We start from the raw sequence: 21,781 nt of genomic DNA on the forward strand, positions 1-21,781 counted from the left end.
TTAACCACTGAGCCATATCTCCGCCACTGAGCCATATTTCCAGCCATTAAATATTAAGAGTAAATACAATTCCTAAACAGTTGTTTAACAGGTAAAAAGAAATAGCCGTTCTATTTTCTAAAATGATTTAAATCATGTGGATCCATCATTCCATGACAACACTCCTCTACAACAGTATGCATGATATGAAAAAGGACCCCCGACCCTAAGACCTTGTGATGTCAGGAAACAAGGCCATTACACTAGCATCGTTTCATGTGATATCTGAGCAACATGACAGGCAGAATTCTAAAGGGCCCAAAAATGTTCAGCCCCTGGTGTATACACCCTTATTCCAATTACTCCAACACACAAAAATCTGAGTACTGCTGTGAAGGGATTTTGCAAATATAATGGTGCCAAGTCAGGTGATCACAAAATGAAGAGAAATCCAGATTTAAGTCCATTAAGTACATAAATCTTAAAGCTGTAAGTCAGAGATAAAGGAAGTGGTCTGAAGCACAAGTGAAATTGGACCAGTGTTGAAGGCTTTGAAGATGGAGCAGACTGCAGGGCAGAGAATGCAAGCATCAAGAGCCACCAACAGAAGGTCGGTCAGTCACTATAGGAACTGAGTCCTGTCAACAACCTGAAGGAGCTTGGAAGAAGATGCTGATCCTCAAAAATAAGAGAAACTCTGGCCAAGCCCTTGATTTTAGCTCTGTGGCATTCTGAATAAAGAACCCAATCATACATGCCACTATAAAATAGTAAGTCCACATTTTTGAACACTAAGTTTGTGGTACTTTGTTTTCAGCAAAAGAAAGCAATCAGTTGGGAACAGAGTCATCCAGGGCAGACACCTTAAGAAGAGCTTCTCCTTCAAGCACAGAGATCAAACACCCAAAACTACCCAGTAAGAAAAGTGGGGCTTGAGAGAAGGTTCAGCAGTTAAGGGCACCTGCTGCTCTTCCAGAAGACCTAAGTTTGGTTAGCAGCACCCACATGGTAGCTCACAACCATCTATAACTCCAATTCCAGGGGATCCAATGCCCTCTTCCTGCTCTGTGGGCTCTAGGCACACATGAGGTGCATATACATACATGCAGGCAAAATACTCAGGCAAATAAAGTAAAAGTACACAAATATATTTTTTTTTAAAGGAAAGCAAATGAAAAATGAGAACTCTGTTATACACTCTGGGAACCTACAAGTGTCCTCTGTAATATTCTCAATGGTGTATTGGGGCAGTAGCCTTTTGACAAATACTTCAAACAAATTAATCCTAACACATGATTTTAATTGGGGTTAGAATATAAAAGTAATCCAGATCCTTTCTCCTGAAAACGTTATAAATTAAACTCCCTCTCCTCGTGTTATAAATGGAGCTAACCATAGCTTTATCAGTGAGACAGTAAAGACAGTGCTCTACTTGATTACCTTGCTTTCCTCTCCTTGTCTCAGTCTCCCAGGACTGGGAGGAACCGAAGGCCTCTTTCTACCTTTTTCCTGCTGGAAAAGGTCCTGCAACCTACAGTCATAGGCAAAAAGGACATGGTTTTGTTTCCAGTACCTTAAATTATACTTATACCTTTATTTTCTTGTAATAGACTGTAAAGCTGTATGTAGCCATTACTGAATTCTTATGATAGCCAATGATGTTTCATGGCACAATGATCCAATTCAATCTCACTCAGCAGCACACACATTTGAAACAGCAAACAGGGCTGTTTCCTCTTTAGTTTTTTGTTTGTTTATTTTTATCTTAACAAACTATGTAAAGTCTACAATATATTTTAAAGGATGAAGAGAACAAAAGCCACAAAAGTCTTTATAACTAAGGAAATGAACATCTATAGTTAATAAAGATCGTTAGATTTAAACTACTGTGCCTGGGAATTTAGCGAAGCGGGAAGGCCAGAGCCAGGGGACACAGTCTGAAATAGCACGGCAGAACAGACTTGGCAGCAGAGCCGAGGAAACCCGCCACGCCAAACCTGCTGTTCCACGCTTGCAGCACTTCACAGAGGCTCTGCTTCTTGGCAATGAGAGACTCAAAGACGGACTGCAGTTGCTGAGGGGTATCCACAGAGGAGGACATGAGCCTGGCTTGCATCTTCTCAGTCCAGTTCTTGAACTCACCCTCCTCCATCTGGAAGGCAGCAGGTCCAAGTTCAGTAAGCTGAGACAGACACCACAGAGACAAAGGGGTTTCTAGGGAGTCAGCAACTTCGGAGTCTCTATAACAGAAACAAATTACCTCTTTTTGTGCAAAGATATCTTCCATTTTTTCTTCTCTTGTTTTGCTAAATGTATCCGTTTTCAAGGATGCAAGTCTTTCATCAACAGCTAGGTATACCTGTGAAACTCTAAAAATGGGGAGAGTATCACCTTAGCGGCCCTGAAATCAAACCACCTCATAGAAATGAGGGGAGAGGGCATTTTATATAAAACTATAGCTAAAACGAGATATCTTATCAAAAATCACATGGAAATTTGCAAAGCAAAACAAGGCCTCAAAGAATTTACTTCAGAATTTTAAGTTGTTAGTTATGTTTTGGAGATATTTTCCTGTATTCTTTGAACTTTTCCTTCTCACAGTGAGCACACACTACATATAATTAGAAAGGCAAAGTTACTCATATTTCAAAAGAGAGTTAAATGAGTAAACCTGGTAACTAAACCAGCAGTAGGTTACAAACACAACAGTAAGCAAACATGGATGACCAAAGACACTGCACCTACTTCTGAAAAAAGTCCTTGAGGTCCTGGAGAAGGGACACTTTCAACGGGGCGTGGCGCTTAATGAATATTTTTGGTAGTGGAACACACACTTCAAGAAGCCGAATAGGAGAATAACTGAGGCAGTAACAGGAGACAATAAAACATATTTTAGTAATTTATATAGAGCATATACATAAATATTCACATGATCAATTAAATTCTAATGAGCATAAGAGAAAAATAAAGTTTTCTATAAGACCAAGTTTCATAAAGACAAAAAAATAATAACTTTCAACCACCAGAAATCTCTTCCCCAATATTGAGAGGATTTTGTTCTATCCTTACACTATAATGTCATTATTTATTCCCTCTGCTAGGCCATCTGCTCTAAAACCAGCAATGACTTTAACGTTAACTTTCTCTGTAGATCTGAAGAGACTTACTCAAGGTTTATCACCTTCTAGCTCTTAGGGTTCCTCATGAGTCTTCACTTCCTTTCTACCCAAGGCAGTGACTAGTAAATGCTACACCCAACCTATACCCTGTGTTTATGATTCAAAGCCCTTACTTTAAAAAGGAAATAAATTCTAATTAATAAATATTTCATGAATATACTGTGTCCGAGATGCTGTTACAAGTGCCAAGAAAATAGCACCAAAATTCTTGCCCTCTTAACTCTAGAATAATGAGATGTGGGTAATAAACAAAATGTAAATATGTAGGATATTTTTCTCAGAGCACTACAGAAAAAAATAATCAACTAAGAATGAAGGAGGGAGTACTTGGCAGGTCAAACGTGACTAGAGAGCTACGGGAAGTAAGGAAACACAGGGGAGTGTCTGAGGAACACAAGCTGAGAAGGAAGGGCAAGGACAAGGCTCCCAGGCAGGCACCTACGTGACACAGCAGAGGACAGCCCTGAGCCAGTGAGGCCTCAGCAGAGCGATGGGGAGCAGCAGGAGCGGAGAACACTTGCTCTGGGCAACCAGTGGATCTTGCCTTCTACTCGGCAAAGCACACCATTTGCAATGTTAGAGCAGAGCCCTGACCAGCTGATTTTCCTTTAATAGGGTCACTTTTGATGCTGACCTTAGCTGGGAGCAGGCCACAGGAGCAAGGCTGAGGGAATCTGCCCAGAACCACTGCAATAACCTCCTGCTAAAACAAAAGGGGCTCAGCCACGGTGGCAGTGGTGAGGGTGGCGAAGTGTTCAAGGTCTTAGTAAGTTCTGACGGCAGAGCCTAAGGGCATTCTCACATTTGATACTACAACTGTTTATTCCTTGAACTTTAGCTTTGCTGAATTTTAGCTTGGTCAGAAGTATCTTAGGATTTTTATGGTAAGTAGTATCTTGGTAAAAATTCTCAGACTTTCAGATGCCAAAACAATGGTCAAGAGTGAATCAGGAAACATAATATCAAGCAGTGTTTAAACTGTGATTCCTACCATTTGTCAGCTCTATGGGTAAAATATACAAGATTATTATCCTTGCTTATAATAGGATAACAACATTGCCTAGTTCTTAGGATAAAGGGTAACTAACACTAAAAGCTCTTAGAGTACAGCCCTTTCCATTTGCAGGGTTAGAGACAAGGCCAAATTCAATCCAATAGTGGAACTGTTCCATCTATAAGGAATGTGATAAGGTAAAGATCCCTCTGCCTTCTCACCTGAAAGATGCCACCATCTGGTTATAAGAGAAATACTGGTGATAATCATGGTGAATAGAGTGACCACACGGCTCAGCATTGGCTCTGCGTGTGTACTGGTGCCCATAAAACCGAAGTTCAAGGTACTTTGCAAATGACATAGACCAGGATTCATTTGAAAGAGCAACAACTGGTGTTACCTGTTCAGAAAAAAAAATATTATTATTATATAATTAATAATAATAATAAATTACATACTGAAAATCTCATTTTTGAAAGATGTATTTTCTATTTTCCAAGACAAACAACATATTCTAAATGAGCGAGGGGGGTGGGAAGCTGGGAAAAGAACAAAATATTCAAAATAGATTTGAGCTGGGAGGGTGAGGGAGGATAGCTCTAACAATCCCTCAATGGCCATGGGGTATGGCCACATACTTAACTAGCCCCACTGACAGACATTTGAGATAGAGAGGTCTTCCTTATTTGCATGATGCTCTGCTGAACACCCTTATAAACACACTCAGAAATAGACATAATTATTCCTTTAGAATAAATCAGTAAAGGTGGGTAATGACGGATCAAAGGGCAATGGTCTTTTTGCCAAACTTCCTTCCAAATCAGATGCATTCATTTACACACTTTGAACAACAGTACTGAGATACCAATTACCTCACTTTCCTGCCAATCCTACAAATTATTCATCTTCGAAACATCATTTCTTTTTTTTAAGAAGGCATTTTACTTATTTCATTTATATTTTGCTTCATTTATGCTTCAACTAAGTTAATGAATAAAATGTATTTGCATATTTACTGGTTATTTGTATTAAATTGCTTTGTCATGCTCTTTGCCCACTTTTTCTATTACTGTGGCTTACAAAATTTAACATTAAATTTTTCCTATACTAGAAGCTCTTTTCCTTTCTAGCATAACCCCATAAGACAAAAATAAAACAAAAAAAAAAAAAAAAAAAAAAAAACACCACAACAACAAAAACTTAGATGCATAAACCAAGGCATGGAAAACGGACCAAAATTTAGTTATTGACTTAATTCAACAGTCAATCTACAGCAGTGGTTCTCAACCCATGGACTGCAACCCCTTTGGGGGTCAAACGACCCTTTTACAAGGGTTGCCTAAAACCACCGGAAAATACAGATAGTTATATTACAATTTATAACAGTAGCAAACTGTTATGAAGTAGCAACGAAAGTAACTTTACGGAGGGAGGTCATCACAACATGAGGAACTGTATTAGAGGGTTGCAGCATTAGGAAGGTTAAGAACCACGAATCTACCCGCATTTTAGACCAGGACCTAAAGGTCTATGGGTTTGAGAATGAGGCTGGGACCTAGCTTAAAGGTAAAGCACTTGTCTAGCATGTATAGCCTGATCTCCACTAACATATGCAAGAAAGTATGGAAGCCTTGATCATTACTACCAATCACTGCAGGCCAGTAGGCTCCCAGCTCATAAAGGAAACAAATGTCACCATTCTCAAGTGCTATACTAACAGACACACTACTATTTTACCTACAGTTCTCATAAATGTTTTCTAAGCACACTCCAAAATACATCAAGCTAATAATGAAGGCAATTTGCATATATATTTGCTACAATTGCAATGAATAGTATATATTTAAAATGGTATAGGGCCTGAGGAGATGGCTCAGCAGTTAAGAGGACTGGCTGCTCTTCCAGAGGATCCAGGTTTGATCCCACACAGTGTCTCACAACCATTGTAACTACAGTTTCCCATCTTCTTGGGAACTATGCACATATATGATACACAAACATGCATGCAGGCAAACACGCATGCATATAAAATAAAAGTAAATTAAAACAACAAACATACACACACAAAAAAAAATTACAACTGGGGCTGGAGAGAACACTTGCAGCTCTTGGAGAGGATCCAGGTTCAACTCCCACATTAGCACATTAGGTGGCTAACAACCATCTGTAAGTCCACTTCTAGGGGATCTGAAGCTCTCATTTAGCCTAGTCAGGTACTTGCACACACAGTACACATACACATACATCAAGTTGTGCACACACATACACACATAAAATTAAAAATAAACCTTAAACCTAAACCTATGCCGCTTCTCCAAAATGGATTGAATCCATTTAATAAAAAACAAGCAAAAAAAAAAAAAAAATCACAATATTGACATCAAATAATTCCCCCAGAGTTTGAAAAGATAGTTCAAAGAAATTAAATACACATCCAAGTCATTTTCTAAGATTATGCATAAAGCCAGTATAGGCCATTGTCAACAAAGCCTCATCTACATTTTTTAGAAGAGTTGTTAATATAGGCTCAGATTTGCTAGGGAAATAGCCTAATACACTGTAGTTACTGCTTTGTAAGTCTGTCTCTTTCTCTACAAGTCATGCCTTATTCTCTTTCTATTCCTAAGGTGCAACAGTATCTAGAACACAGATGGAATTAAGTATATGCAGAATTAACAAACAACTGAAAATTATCAAAATATATTTACTGGAAAAGGCATACATATATCATTATTTAATGACATATATTCTTCTTTTTCTGATTGTTTTTGTTGGGGGGGGGGGTGTTTGTTTTTTGTTTTTTGTTTTTCCGAGACAGGGTTCTCTGTATAGCCCTGGCTATCCTGGAACTAGCTCTGTGGACCAGGCTGGCCTCGAACTCAAAGATCCATCTGCCTCTGTCCTCAAAGTGCTGGGATTAAAGGTGTGTGCCACTACCACCTGGCTAATGACATACATTCTTTAAGTGAAGTTTTATAAACTATTAGGTTAAACATACAGCACAAGAAGGGATATAAATAAGATCGTAACGACAAATAACGAAGTTCAAAATACTATTACTTATATATCCCCCAAAGCACTATACAAATGGAAGTGTCACATGAAATATTCCACTAGCAGCACATACTTGTTTGCAGATTCTGCACCAGGAATATGTGAGAATTGTATGCTGATATCCAGGCACTGGAGAATCCAACTCCTTCAGGATTATCTGCACACAGCCTTGGCCATGAACAAAGCGTCGAATGTGATGCACCATGGGGGTATCACAGAACATGCTAGGACACTGGTAAGACGACCTGCGATAAATGAGAGAATTCTTCACATACAGCAGGAAACAGAGGGCCACACATAGCAAGTACTGAACAATCAGTGCCTTGACCAAGGAAGTGACACACCACCTCTAAGTAATGATAAACAGTGGACAATCTGAACAGGACACATGGGGCTCTGACCTGCAGCTGAACATTATGTCTTAGACTGAAGCACGGTATGGTTTCTATTTGTCAAACACCTTCTAATGTCCAGTTTCTAACAACAGTCAAATCCAGACATTTCTAAGGACTATGCTCCCTGTGGATGAGGCTGGTAACATTAAATTACTTGAGCAGTGCTGTGTACCTTAACTAGTAATAGCAACGAAACTCAAACTGATGTTGAGCTGGTCCCAAGCCTTCTCTGCTTTTCACTAGAATCACTGTAGAAGTACACATACCAAAAAACTCTTGGCATGGCAGAGTAGCTGGACAGACAAAGATACAAAAACTACCTGAGACAAGAGCTCCCAGCTGGGTCACTGTAAGATATGCTCTGGCATGTGGAGTAAAAGTGAGAACCATCAACAACACTTGATTTCAACTCACACATGTTTTAGTTTGAAATTATGGGCTTCAAAAATGCATAATAATTAATCCCAGCACTTGGGAGGCAAAGGCAGGCAGAACTCAAGGTTTCAGGCCAGCCTAGTCTACACAGTGAGTTCCAGGACAACCAGGACTATAGAAACCTTGTCTCAATTAAACAAACAAATAAACATACAAACAAAAAAGCAAATCAAAGCATAATAAATCATAAGGAATAAATAAGCTTTTACCTGAAACAGTATCTTTCTAAAAATATTCCCAGTGTGAGATCATTCTTTCCATAAAATTCCATTGTTACAATCCTAAAAGAAGAGATCAGTTCTTAGAAGAAATATGTCAACATTACCACCAAGACCATATTCTAATTATTAAATATGCGTATAATGAAGTAACAAGGCAAATCACACATGTTGTTGCTATAGAACAGGTTTTACTTCATCCTGTCAAACAAGTGTAGACTAGCCACACTATAGCATCTTTTCCACTCCCAATCCATTAGTATCTTACGCAGTCATTTCATGAGAATGCATAAACTGCATTAGGAAGGCAAAATCACCTTTCAGTCATAATCCCCGTCAACAGGAGGGGATGACAGTGCCCACCTGCCCTCTAGTTCCTATCTTCACTAAACATGGAGAAGACCAGCTCTTAGTCTTGACAAGAAGCCAACTCCTAACTCACAACTGCCCCAAATTAGACTCTGCATGTATGCTTGTTGAAACCAGTATCCCATTCAAGGATTACCTAAGGAGTCCATTAAACTCTGAGAAAAAATCCTATGGGCTTTCAAAAAGTCAGGCTTAAAGCTGTCCTGGAACTATACAAGTTTCTAGAAAAATCTTTCCATTGGAAGTAAGTTTCATCATGAAAGCAGTGCTATCAAAACAAAAACAAAAACAAAAAGGCTGTGTGTGTGCACATACAGAGGAGTGGAGGACAGGCTCCTGGGACGCCTGTGACCATGTGAGTTGCTTTGGGAAGAAGACCCTCCCACTGTGCGGCACCATTCCCTGCCCGTACTGCACGAGAGAGGCAGTGAAGCAGAGCACTAACACTTCTCAGCCTTCTCTGCTCTCTTCTCCTGACTTAATGTGATCAGTTACTTCAAGCTGCAGCTGCTATGTCCTTCTCTGCCATGAAGGGCAGCAGCCTTATACTGTGCGCCAAATAAACCCTTTCTCCTTTAAGTTGCTTTTAACACAGAAACAACCACCACCAAAACAAACAAACAACCAGAAAAAAAAAAAAAAAAAAAAAAAACCAAGTACGTAAAGTTTTTGTGACTATCTGGAAACATTACAACATTATAAAATGTATTTGTCTCTATAAATTTACTTCCAAGAAGAGTGTACTAAAGAGACAAAAGGCTGGTATGCAGTATAGCTCAGTAACAAAACCACAAACAGTAAGATAAAAGGCTGACTGTTTTTATGAAATTTATGCAAAAAAGAAAACTTGCCTAAATTGCACATGGTATAATCAAAACGCAGCTTTTGGTTTTTATAAACCAGTTTGTGTGGGTCAACTATTTAACTTTTGTAATGTAAAAATTCCTCTTTTTCTCTTTCAGACTTTTTTCACTCTTACTTAAGGTACTATTATTTACCCATGAACAAAGAAATTTCAGTTACTTCTTAAGTTTAAACATTCTATTAATTCGTATGTGAGCACCAATGTATCTAAAAGCAGGCATTATTTTTACGCTGTTGGAATTGGGTTCCTGGGGCAACAGTGAGGGAGAAGTGTCCTACCAAGGGCTGACGCAGGCACTGGGGGCGTTGCTGGACTGGGCAGAGGAGCTGCTGAAGAGTACACAGAGCCTCTGGTGGTTCGCAGGGTTCAGACAGTCCACCTGCAGGACAAGGAACAGAGGAGCACGAGTCGGAACGCAGTGCCTACCAGTTCACTGACGCAGAACACATTCCACGGTTAGTAAAGCCTCCTGTCATCACTACGGGGTGCCTGTGAAGATTTAAAACTACAAAAGACTAAATACAGCAACAGCTGGGTTTTGACCGAAGACAATTTCAAAAAACTATGGTAAACGTAAAAGCGTAAAATAACTGGGCTGGGCTGGAATTTAACATCAGTGAGGCCTCGATCAATCCCAACACTGTGTTTGAAAGAGGAAGAGGACTAAAAAGCTTGCTTCTTAAACACTGCAGTTTTTTTCAAAATTGTATTGTATTTTAGAAGAACAAATTAACTAAAATATATTCCTATGGAACAATATGACCTCACAGATGGATATGGCATCAATCAAGGGTGCCTAGAACTCAAAATCCTAAGGTATGTTTTTACCTCTGCTTTTTCCTGTCTTTAAATACTGACCTGTTCCCTGTTAAAATTCAAGGAGTAGAGGCCCATAAGGTATAGTTCCTCCTTCTTAGACGCCACCTACCTATCAAACTAGGTAGCCTGTAAAGCTAAACAGCCACTCAGACCAGCATGGTGGCACATGGTAATCCCAGCACTTGGGAGGCAGAGTCAAGAGATCAGGAGTTTAACGTCTTCCTCAACTGGATCTGGGGTTTGAGGCCAGTCTAGGCAATGAGAAATCCTATTTCAAACAAACAAACACCAAAAGAAAAACCACTCTTTTTGTTTATACACATTGTTCACATTTACATACATGTGCAATCACACATGTACATACACACACATAAATACACACAGTGATTTGTTTCCATTAAAATGAGATATGTTATAAAAATATATTAATATAACTTGCTTTTCTTTGAGGACATGCTAAAATATAACCATAGTGCTTTATTCTAATACAGCAAAAGTTTAAAGTTGCATTAAAAAAAATCATTTGTTCAAAACCCATCTTTTGATATGGGTTGAATATGAATGATGCCCCTGCCCAAGAATCCTGTATTTAAGGTTTGTTCCTCAAGTGGAGAGCTATGCTGGACATGCTAGAAACTAGAACATAGGTCCTATATGGAGGAAATAGGTCACTGGAGTTGTGTCCTTGAAGGCTGTATATCATCCCAGGTCCTTCTATTTCTCTCTGCTTCCCGTCTGTTGTGAAGTGAATAACCTCTGCCATGTACTCTAGTGATATGAATAAAAGAGTCAAGGAGTATGGACCAAAACCTATGAAATCACAAGCTAAAATAAATCCCTCAAACTGTTTAATGCCAGGTATTTGTCACATCTGCAAAACATAATGCAATCCTTTTTACTACAAAAAAAAATGAATATATTTACATATATTACAACAAGCAAGCATCCTCACACAGACGTACTTAATTTGTTCTGTGGGAATAGAGAAGTTGGAATCCTGAGTCAAGAGTGACAAACATACATTTAAAGTAGGAGAGACCTCCTTATCACTTTCTATACATTTAGACAAAGCATTCAAAAGTTCTTAACTCTCATTAGCCATGGTTCTTTTTGTGAGTCTCAAAAACAATTGTTTAGCACCACCACTTAGCACTTCCTTGACTATCAGTGAAACCAAATATCTTTTTATTACGGAATTGCATTACGTCTAATGATAGCTTTCTTCATTAATTTCACTATTAGTAATGTATCTATCCACAAGTAAATCTTCTTTAAATAGCTTTAATTTCAATTTAAACAAAAAAGATCACTGTCATAGTTAAATGACAATATAAAATTTTTATACTGTTAAATACACAATATACACACACACACACACATACACACACACACTTTGTTAAAGCAGGTCTATTTTCAATAATAAATTTCCATCTATCACAATGACTATCAAACAAAACAATAGAGCTAGCTGTGGTGGTACAGAGCTATAATCATAGCACTAAAGAGGTACAGGCAAGAGGACTATGAACTCAAAGTCAGCCAGGACCACATAATGAGACCTGTGAAGATCAGCTTTAACTGCCACCTTGACACAATTTAAAATCAACTGGGAAGAGTCTCAAGGAAGGATTATATACACTGGGTTGGAATGAGGGCACATCTGAGTGATTGTCCTAAGTTAAAATGTGGGAAGACCCCATCCACTGTGGGTGGCACCATTCCCTAGCAAAAGATCCTGAACTGTTAAGAATGGAGTAATAGAACTGAGCACAAACAAGCAAGCAGCATATATGCATTTCTTTCTCTTTGTTCCTGACTGTGGTTGTGGTATCATATCATAAGTTGCTTCAAGTCCCTGCTGCCTTGACTTTACTTTACTTATGGGATGTAACCTGGAATTACAAGCCAAATAAACTCTTCCGTAAGCTGCCTTTTTTTCAGGTATTTGATCACAGCAACAACAACAAAAAATGAAACTAAAGACCTATCTTAGAACGCTGAAAAAAGTCAAGAGCTACACCATACCATAAGCAATACAGACAGAAACTTCAAGCAATTGCCTACTTTCCCTTAACTCAGGCCCTTCCTACTTTACTACAAGTGCATATTAAAATCCAAAGTCCCAGTCTCATTACCTTATGAATCTACTTTTGTACTTCATACATAAACGTCATCAGACTCAAGAAGAAAAAAATAAACAAAAGAGTAAATACTTAATAAACATATGCAATTTATTATACTGATTTTTCAAATCTTGCCTCAGTAATTTTTCAACACATAAAAAATTCTAAACTTACACAAATACTGCAGAGTGACATCTTACCTTTGTTGACCATAAGGCATCACTTAGAATCAACCCCCTCTCTTCATCACACTCTGTTTTGTTTCCCGATTTGCCACTTGAAGTACACAATGCATCTTTTGAATGGACAAAAGGGTCCAAATGTTTTGACTGAATTCTTCCTCCTCTAGCTCGATAATCAGCCAGCATTCTACCCAAGCTCTGGCTATCACCCAGATGTTCAGCAATCCGGGTGCTCACTAGCTCATGTGAGGGTAAGACTTGAATAGATTTGGCCTGAACACTGCCATTCATGCCCTGAAGTCCAGAGAGATCTCTGAGCAGCTGTTTCTTCCTCCTCATCTCCATTTCCTTCACCTCTTTGTTGAGGAGAGGAGACCAGTAAATCTGCTCTGGAAAATAATCCCGAGTTGAGCACCTCATCCCCTTTTCAGTTAAAAGGAAGGGTTCCCGGAACGTAATAACTGGAGAGATGCAGAGGATCACATCTTTTAATTCCTGTTTAAATGTCAGAGAGTAGGTCTTTCGTGTATCTTCCGAGGAGGTGACTTCCTCAGTAACATACATTCCAGTGTCGTCCTGTAGAGGGTCTCTGAAGGCTCTCATCTGGCTCTTGGGATCCTGCTGCTCCTCTGTTTGCTGCAATGGCTCTGGCTCTTCATTTCCTACAGCATCCTGTTGATCCATATGAACAGGCAACAACGATTCAGGTACCAATGCAAAGAGAGCACACGGAATACCTGCTGGGCATGTGGGTGTCGTATAATCTTGATGCTTCAAAGAGGCAACCGCCTGGGGAACACTTTTACTGTCCTGCTCACCCTTCTCAAGCACAGTCCTTGATTCCAACAAAGTGCTATCATCAGAAGACAGAGAATCAGGAGGGCACTCTGGGTCCTGGGGAAGGGAGCTGCCACTGAACTGCTCCTGAGGCCCTCCCTCGTCCCCTCGTCCCTCAGTCAGAGAATGGAATGAAGGGCTTTGCATTAATGTTGGAGGCATAGCGAACTCATCCATGAGAAAGGAGATTTCTAGTTGAGAATGATAAGCTACACAGATCATAAATATTAGGATCTCCTTAACTCGAGCCAGCTCATAATCGGAGCCTCCTCTGAGCTTGATTGTACACCCTAGGTGCTGTGGACAGCCTTCAAAAAACATCAGTGTTTTGGTTTGTTCTACAAATAAACAAACAAAATTCAGAGACTTAGGTGACAATCTAGAGGACCAGACAGAATTTACTACCAACAAAAAAGAAAATCCTTACAGGAATTAAGACCAATGCTAACAGATATTAATACTTGCTGAGTAAACAACACTATATTTAACTAGATATTTAACTAGGAGTTGATTCATTTCTCGAGATCCCCAAGTGAATGTATGCTTAAGATGACTCACCATTAGGTAACTGAAATATCTGCATATAAAATTTGTGGCAAGTGCCCAGGTGTGGTTTAGTGAGCAGCTGGTCCATGGACACCACTAAATCACCTTGGGTCATTCGACTGATTCGTTCTAAAACTTGCTACAACACAGAAAAACATTGTATTACAGAATTAGCTATGAGTAAAAATCTTAATAAATTTAACCTAAAAAAGTACATGAAGTATTAAAACAAAAAAATGTTGACAATCAATTTCCTTAATTTTAATAATTATATGACAATTTTTTTATTCTACATTAGGCCAAATTTACTTGCTAAATAATCAAAAACAAACCATGCTCATGGTAATACCACCAAAAGACAAGCATGGCATGGTGGTACACTTGTATAACCCCAGCCTTGGGAGGCAGAGGCAGGAGGACCAGTGTAAATTTGAGGTCATTCTGATTTAATTACTGAGTTCCAGACCTGCTAGAGGTACAACCTGAGACCTTATCTTCATTTGCATTCTTAATTTTATTATCTTTTTTTTAAAGAGCATTTGGACAGCCATGTCTTAGTATAAGATTCTATGAGCAAACAAGCAAATACAAAAATCAGCTTCCATAAAAGTGGCCTCCATTTTGCAGAAGGAAGTGAAGCACCAATAAGCACTTGCTGACGGGCTAGCGTCCATTCCACCTTTGGTCTCATAAAGACCCAAGAGATCAGTTATAGGGTCACTTTCTTCTAGTGTGAGTCCACAGTCTCAATAATGAAGGAGCTACCACATCTGCGTCCCACTTTCAATGTAAGTAGTATATCAAATAAAAGGATTGCTATATACCTACCATACATGCATATTAACTTAAAAGCCATGATTTTTTTGAGTGAATAAATATGGAAAACACTCACTGACTTTACATTAATGACCAGAGTAATGCCATGTTCCAGTAACATGTCCTGAGCAATCCGAGACACTGTTTTCTCAACTAGAACCAATGTGGGTCGAACGTCAACTATCCGTTGAACATAATTCTTCAAGAATTCTCTTTCCTAAGTGAGATAAAACAGAAATAAAAAGCCTGGTACAATTCAAGATTTAGACATACTAAAATATCATGATAATCTGACTGTTGATATCAATTTCCAATCTATAATTTCTGATTCACAAATAAGTGTGTAACAAATTCAAATACAACAAAGAATTTTAGTCATAATTCTAAACTATTCATTATACTTAAAAGTTTTAGGACAAGTTTCATCCTCTAATACATTTTATTTTGAAATAAATTTTGATAATCTATAATTTGCTGAAAATGTAGCTCTGTGGGACAGTACATGCCTAACACACTCAGGGTCCTGTGGTCCAACCCTAGCAACATGTGAAGCATATGTGTATTGTGTGAATAATAAGCACTAAGAACCCAGTAAGATAAATCTCCAAAGATTTTAAACTAGACTTTTAAGCAGCAAAAAGCCTATTCCTATACCTGTCATGATAAAAGCAATTTCTAAGTTGATATGATTATGGACGTTCCTCTCCAGTCTGTAACAGGCAAACGTCTCTTTTCTACATGTCAGAACTAATAACCCTCAGACAAATGCTACTTCACCTATTTCCTAACATCATAGTCTACTTCAAACAAGCACAACTCAAGTTCTAAAACATAATGCTTAATATAATACCACAACAACAGCTGGGTGAGGTAGTGCACACCTCTAATCCCAGCACTGGGGAGGCAGAGGCATGTGGATCTCTGAGTCTGAGGCAGCAAGGGCTGTTACACCGAGAAACCCTGTCTGAAAAACCAAAAAAGACAAAGAAATTGCACCATAATAAAAGCGTCATTTCAAAACAAATGAATACTGCAAACAGTCGGAGGTAATATTACAAATCCTTAACTGTTTCCTAAGCTTCTGGTCCCCACAGAGGAGACAACTGAAAGTGAGCGTGTTTCCACTTCTACTCCATGTGCCCAATCTGTATAACCATTCTCAGCCACCTCAGTATATGAGATTTCTATCAAAATAAACTCCCCTGTTATGAGGGGCATTTCTTCTATCTTTCTCTGTTCTACTTATAGAAAGTATACATTTTTGCCTAGCATGCTGGCATACACCTTCAAGCTTAGAACTCCAGACTCTAGAGTTTGAGATGACCCTAGGATATGCAGAAAGACTATTTCTAAACAAACAAAAAGATACTGCAATTGTACATTCTCAAATTCTTCCTTTATTAGTAAAATGTTTATTTCCTGAAATATATTAATTTCCCAACCTGCTTACTAAAATTTTTGGGTTTGTTTTTTGGTTTTTGGTTTTCGTTTGTTTGTTTGTTTTGGTTTTTGTTTTTTCGAGACAGGGTTTCTCTGTGTAGCCTTTGCACCTTTCCTGGAATTCACTCTGTAGCCCAGGCTGGCCTCGAACTCACAAAGATCCTCCTGCCTCTGCCTCCTGAGTGCTGGGATTAAAGGCATGTGCCACCACCACCCAGCTATGCTTACTAAAATTTAATTCAAGAACATTTGAAATAATTTTGTTTGTAAAACTCCAATAAAATTGATAGCATTAAGTGCCTATATAAAAAATTTGGAAAAATCTCATACTAGCAACTTAACAGCACACCTGAAAGCTCTAGAACAAAAAGAATTAATCACCACACCCAAGATAGATGGTAAGAAATAATCAAACTGAGAGCTGAAATCAATAAAAGAGAAACAAAGAGTTGGTTCTTTGAGAAAAATCAGTAAGATAGTTATTCAAACTAACTAAAAGAGAGAGAATATCCAAGTTAACAAAATCCAAACCACCCAGGCTGCTGCTAATTCAAAGGGTTGCTCTCCTCAAACTGACAACAGGGCCCCATTGCTGAGGATAACATCCACACAACTCATTGAACATGAAGAGGTCGAGCTGGTACCTACATGGATCCTTCACCCCTATGTTCTAGTCTCTGGTGCGAGAAGGTACTCTGTAGGCTACTGAAAGAGAAACATGGAGACCAACCCAGCCACAAAACCTCTGACCTCTAATCTGTCCTACCTACAAAATATGCTAGGACAATGGTGGCACCAAACTTGTGGGATTGGCAAGCAATGTCAATCCACAGACCCAGAGAGGTCAGTGTCAGGCATGGGTTCCCTCTCGTGGAATGGGCCTTAAGTTATCATTTACTTAATGGCCAGTATCCACTTATAAGTTTATAAGTGAATATATACCATATTTATCTTTTTGGGTCTGGGTTATCTCACAGGAGGACTGGGGAGGGTGGGGATGGGGAGAGAGAGTAAAGGGAGACAGCTGAAACTTGGGAGGCATGGGGTTGGGGGGGAAACTAATGATATTCTGCTATACTCATAGGTAAGTGTCATATCCAGTCATAATTAGAGAGGCTCCTCCAGCAGCCAATGGGAACAGATGCAGAGATCCACAGCCAGACATTATTTGGGGAGAGTCTAAATGAAAGGTCTCCATCAAATCCCTCCCCTCAGAACTCAGGGAACCCCTCGGAAGAAGAAGTAGAAAGACTGTAAGAGCCAGAGGGGATGGAGGACACCAGGAGAACAAGGCCCTCTGAATCAACTAAGCACGGCTCATATGAGCTCACAGAAACTGAAGCAGCAAGTACAGGGCCTGCACAGGTCTGCACCAGGTCCTCCGAGTATCTATTCCAGCTATTAGCTTAGTATTTTTATGGGACGCCTAAGTGTGAGAACAAATAGGTCTCTGACTCTTGTGCCTGCTCTTGGGATTCTTTTCCTCTTGTTGGGTTGCAATGTCCAACTTCGATACAATAGGTTTTGCTTCATTTTATTGTATTTTTTTATATTATATTCATGTTTGGTTGATATCTCTTAGAAGACTGTTCCTTTCTAATGAGAGACAGAAAGAGAGCAGATCTGAAGGGGAGGTAGAGAAGAACTGGGAAGAGTAGAGGTATATAATCAGGATACATTGTATGACAAAATAATTTATTTTCATTAAAAGGAAAAAAAAATGGTTTCTTAACAGAGAGCTTAGACACCCCAGGGAGATAGTACAGCATGTGCTCCTTAAACATTCTGGAACTTTGGAAACGAGTAAAGGAGATTTGGGTGAGCTACTTCCTAAAGTCTAACAAAAACCTGCCATGTACAACTAACTTTTGAAATGTAACAAGTTTTTTTAAATTAAGGGGTGGAAAGAAACATAGAAGGTAGGCATCCATCCCATCAAATGATTTCTTCCAGAAATTCTTACCTGAAGCACAATAGGATCAATGCAAGTAAACTTAGTTTCTTCTCTATAGAGATACTCAATGGAACACTTCAACAGAAGGATTTTGGGGTTTTTAATACAAGAATTCATCTAAAAAAAGAAAAAAAGTTTGTTAAAGATTTGCACTTTATAGACTATTAATCATAATTTTAAATTCATATTGCTCTTAAGTGCTACTATTTAGCATTATCAAACTCTAATTTATTACTTTTGGGTTATTTGCTTAATTTTTTCAAAGCAAGTTCTTCAAAATCAACTTTTTCTTATCTATTCCTCTTTTCTCTTATGTTTTTGTTTACTATATACTATGTACTAACACATATAATATTATGTTTTTGTTTTTTAATTTCTCATGCTGTAAGAAGAAATAACATGCCCTAGGTGGTGATAGGTATTATAAACAGACTATTCCACACACTCTAGATTAGCAACGTTGAAAGTGTATTTCAGTCTTTCTAAACTTCGAAAGTAGAATAGAATAGAAAGAAAAGAATTTAATGGCACGTGAACATTATTCTAACACAATAAATTCCTCAACAATCTGAAATTGGCAAGCTGACCTGATAATGTGAAGTTAAAAGAGAAAACATTAGATTATTTTCAAAGCAGAAATTCATGCCAACACTTCAACCACGCAACCAAAACCACAAGCAGAACAGCCTGGGTCCTGCTGTCAAGCCTTCAGTTTGACCAGACTCTACAGCCCACACTGGCAAACGGTTCTGAGGACAGTGACTAACTGGGCAAATAGAGGCAGGCTTTAAAATTAAAGACTGTGTCTGAATGTGATCGGTGAGGAAAATAATTCATGGGTATACTTCTACCTCTCCTACATGATTTTCTTCAACTCCTGAAAGACATCACATACTTAGTCTTTTCTTTCCCCCCTTTTGATTTTTCAAAACAGGGGTTCTCTGTGTAGTCTTGACGGTTTTGCAACTCGCTCTGTAGCCCAGGTTGGCCTCAAACGCAGAGATCCATCTACCCTTGCCTCCTGAGTGCTGGGATTAAAGGCATGTGCCACCACCACCCAGCTAACATGCTTACTCTTAACTCGATAAACATCACTTATTTTGGTTTGATATTCTATCTAAAAAGGGTAATATACTGATTTATAAGATTATATATGTATTTTTGTTTTTGTTTTGTTTTGTTTTTTGTTTTTGTTTTTCGAGACAGGGTTTCTCTGTGTAGCTTTGTGCCTTTCCTGGAACTCACTTGGTAGCCCAGACTGGCCTCAAATTCACAGAGATCCGCCTGGCTCTGCCTCCCAAGTGCTGGGATTAAAGGCATGCGCCACCACTGCCCAGCAAGATTATATATGTAAACACCCAGTGATTTTTGGACCATGTCTAAGAAATAATATTGAATATCAGCATATTATTTATAAGTGATCATTAACAATTTTCTAAAGACTAAATGTCTTCTAGTCAGCACTCCATACCAATAATTTCCACATCCTGGATTTGACCCTACTATGGATAGAAAATATGTGCAAGACTAGGGGGGGAAGCTGACTGTGTGTCCTAAGCATGCACAAAGTATCTTTTTCTATCATTATAATTTATTAGGGCCTAAACACTACAGCATAACAACTATTACACAATATTTACACTGTAGTAGCCATTGTAAGTCATCTAGAGATGATTTGAAGTCTATAGGAAAGTATTCACAGCTTATATAAAGAGCTCAAGCACCCCAGATTTCAGCATCCCCTTGAGAGCCTGCACCAACACCCTGCAACAACTCAGAGACAGCACATTAATCTGTCCTTAGAAAAGAGTAAACACTGGACTGCAGTTCGGCCATCTTCATTCTCAGCCTAGACGGTCGTCTCAACACTTCCAGAAGTACTCAATTTCTCCTATGATGAGGCCAAGGTAGCCTAGTTTTAGAACGTTTCCTTGACGACCGTGAAGCAGAGCAAGATCTGAGAATGCTGCTAATGTTCCTCAAATTGTAAAGACCAGCGCGGTGAAGACATGGCTCAGCAGTTAAGAGCACTTGGTGTACAATTCCCAGCACCCATGGCAGCTCACAACCACCTGAAATTTTAGTTCCAGGGGGTCCAACGCCCTCTTCTGACCTCCCTGGACACCAGGTACACACATGGTACAGGTATACACGCAGAGAAACACACAGAGAAAATGAATCGTAAAAACGCGCTTTAATGTGACGACCCGCAGATGACACTGAAATACCCACACGGCCCACTTGCAATGCAAGACCATCTTTCCCCTCACTCATCTACCGTTTCCAACTCCCTTAAACCTACTGAGTGAGAAAGTTTAAGGGTCTACACAGTTAGGGGGAGCCCAGAAAATCCTGATAGACACTGTACTTTGAGAATCAAAAACCCTCAGAAGCTGAAGCCCTTAGTGGAACACACAGACCCTGCCTGCTTCCTTTAGTATTGTCTGACACAGCAGCATTTTACACTCTTGAATCTCGAGATTCCCAAATATTCAATATCCAACCTAACCTTCCATCTTGTGCTAGTGCTCGAAAGATGCTTTGGAGCTGAGGGTAGAGGTATAATGGGTAAGAAGCATAAGAAAATAATAATGACAATTCTGCAGGAAGACCAGTTGTAGAAAACTAAACCATTTGAAGGAATGCAGTCTTTCAGAAAAACCCTATCTGGAGGCAGGGTCTAGGAAGACATGATACCAGTGTCCTGCCCTCTGTTGGTCTGGAACCTGACTTTCCCTCTGCCACCTTCTGTCTTGTGAATCCCCATATTCAAATTCCAACTCATCAGCTCTGGGAGATCTTCCTGAAACCTCCAAACTTCCACCTCTATGAAACATGTGGCTACGTACCCCTTCAACATCTCCTTTACTTCCATAATTAAGAAATCCCAACATATGAGCTTAACACATAGCCATGGTCTGCTGAGTTTCACTGTTGAACTGAAGTTCATTACCTTTTTATGTGCAATGTTCTTGGTACAAACAAAGCCATTGACAACCACGGAATCAAATTTCTTTCCACCTGGAATCTAATAAAACAAGAAAACAATAAAAACCAGTGGTGTATCCTCAGACTTCATCAGATGGCTATTATTTATTAAGTCTTTATATCATTGAACTGTTAACATAATGAGCATAATTAAGTATGGGCAGAAAGGTGCAGAATATAGTTCATCTCATGATTAGCTCATCATGACTGTTTGTTTTCCCACCCTCTACCCTCGAACATCATAGATGCTACTCTAAAGTACTCACTGACTAAATAAGCTGGTGTCTACGGCACTAATTTAACATTAAATGTTACAAATAAAACATATATTCAGAACTTAGTATTATCTAACTGAAGCAATTACCCACTGCTTTTCCTCATGACAGTGACAGTAGTCTATGAGAACAGACTTTCTCATAAATGACTTTCCAAGAAGAAGCATTAAGAAAGGAAGAAGCTATATTTATTTTGATCCTCACCACACACTCAACTCTCTTTCCATGCACCTCTCACTTCCTGTGAGTGGCTACCAAGAGCTCTACTTGTATTGTTAACAGAGCAGACAGCCTCATGGTAACGGCTCCTTTC

The 21,781-nt window shown here is 39.1% G+C and overlaps 1 protein-coding gene across 2 annotated transcripts in view; it reads right to left on the minus strand.

The window, feature by feature from the left end:
- Positions 1 to 21,781, minus strand: part of Pikfyve (phosphoinositide kinase, FYVE-type zinc finger containing) — a 91,895-nt gene that overhangs the window by 22,013 nt on the left and 48,101 nt on the right. For both annotated transcript variants that reach the window (XM_059278895.1, XM_059278893.1), the window contains 13 exons: positions 21,159 to 21,233; positions 18,215 to 18,322; positions 14,888 to 15,028; positions 14,008 to 14,134; positions 12,631 to 13,787; positions 9,767 to 9,867; positions 8,246 to 8,317; positions 7,280 to 7,451; positions 4,374 to 4,552; positions 2,725 to 2,838; positions 2,240 to 2,348; positions 1,977 to 2,131; positions 1,420 to 1,510 (listed from right to left, as the gene is read on the minus strand). In XM_059278895.1, coding sequence (XP_059134878.1) covers positions 1,420 to 1,510; positions 1,977 to 2,131; positions 2,240 to 2,348; positions 2,725 to 2,838; positions 4,374 to 4,552; positions 7,280 to 7,451; positions 8,246 to 8,317; positions 9,767 to 9,867; positions 12,631 to 13,787; positions 14,008 to 14,134; positions 14,888 to 15,028; positions 18,215 to 18,322; positions 21,159 to 21,233 — 2,601 coding nt within the window. The remainder of the gene's footprint in view (positions 1 to 1,419; positions 1,511 to 1,976; positions 2,132 to 2,239; positions 2,349 to 2,724; positions 2,839 to 4,373; positions 4,553 to 7,279; positions 7,452 to 8,245; positions 8,318 to 9,766; positions 9,868 to 12,630; positions 13,788 to 14,007; positions 14,135 to 14,887; positions 15,029 to 18,214; positions 18,323 to 21,158; positions 21,234 to 21,781) is intronic.

This window comes from Peromyscus eremicus, chromosome 13 (assembly GCF_949786415.1).
Source record: "Peromyscus eremicus chromosome 13, PerEre_H2_v1, whole genome shotgun sequence".
NCBI lineage: Eukaryota > Metazoa > Chordata > Mammalia > Rodentia > Cricetidae > Peromyscus > Peromyscus eremicus.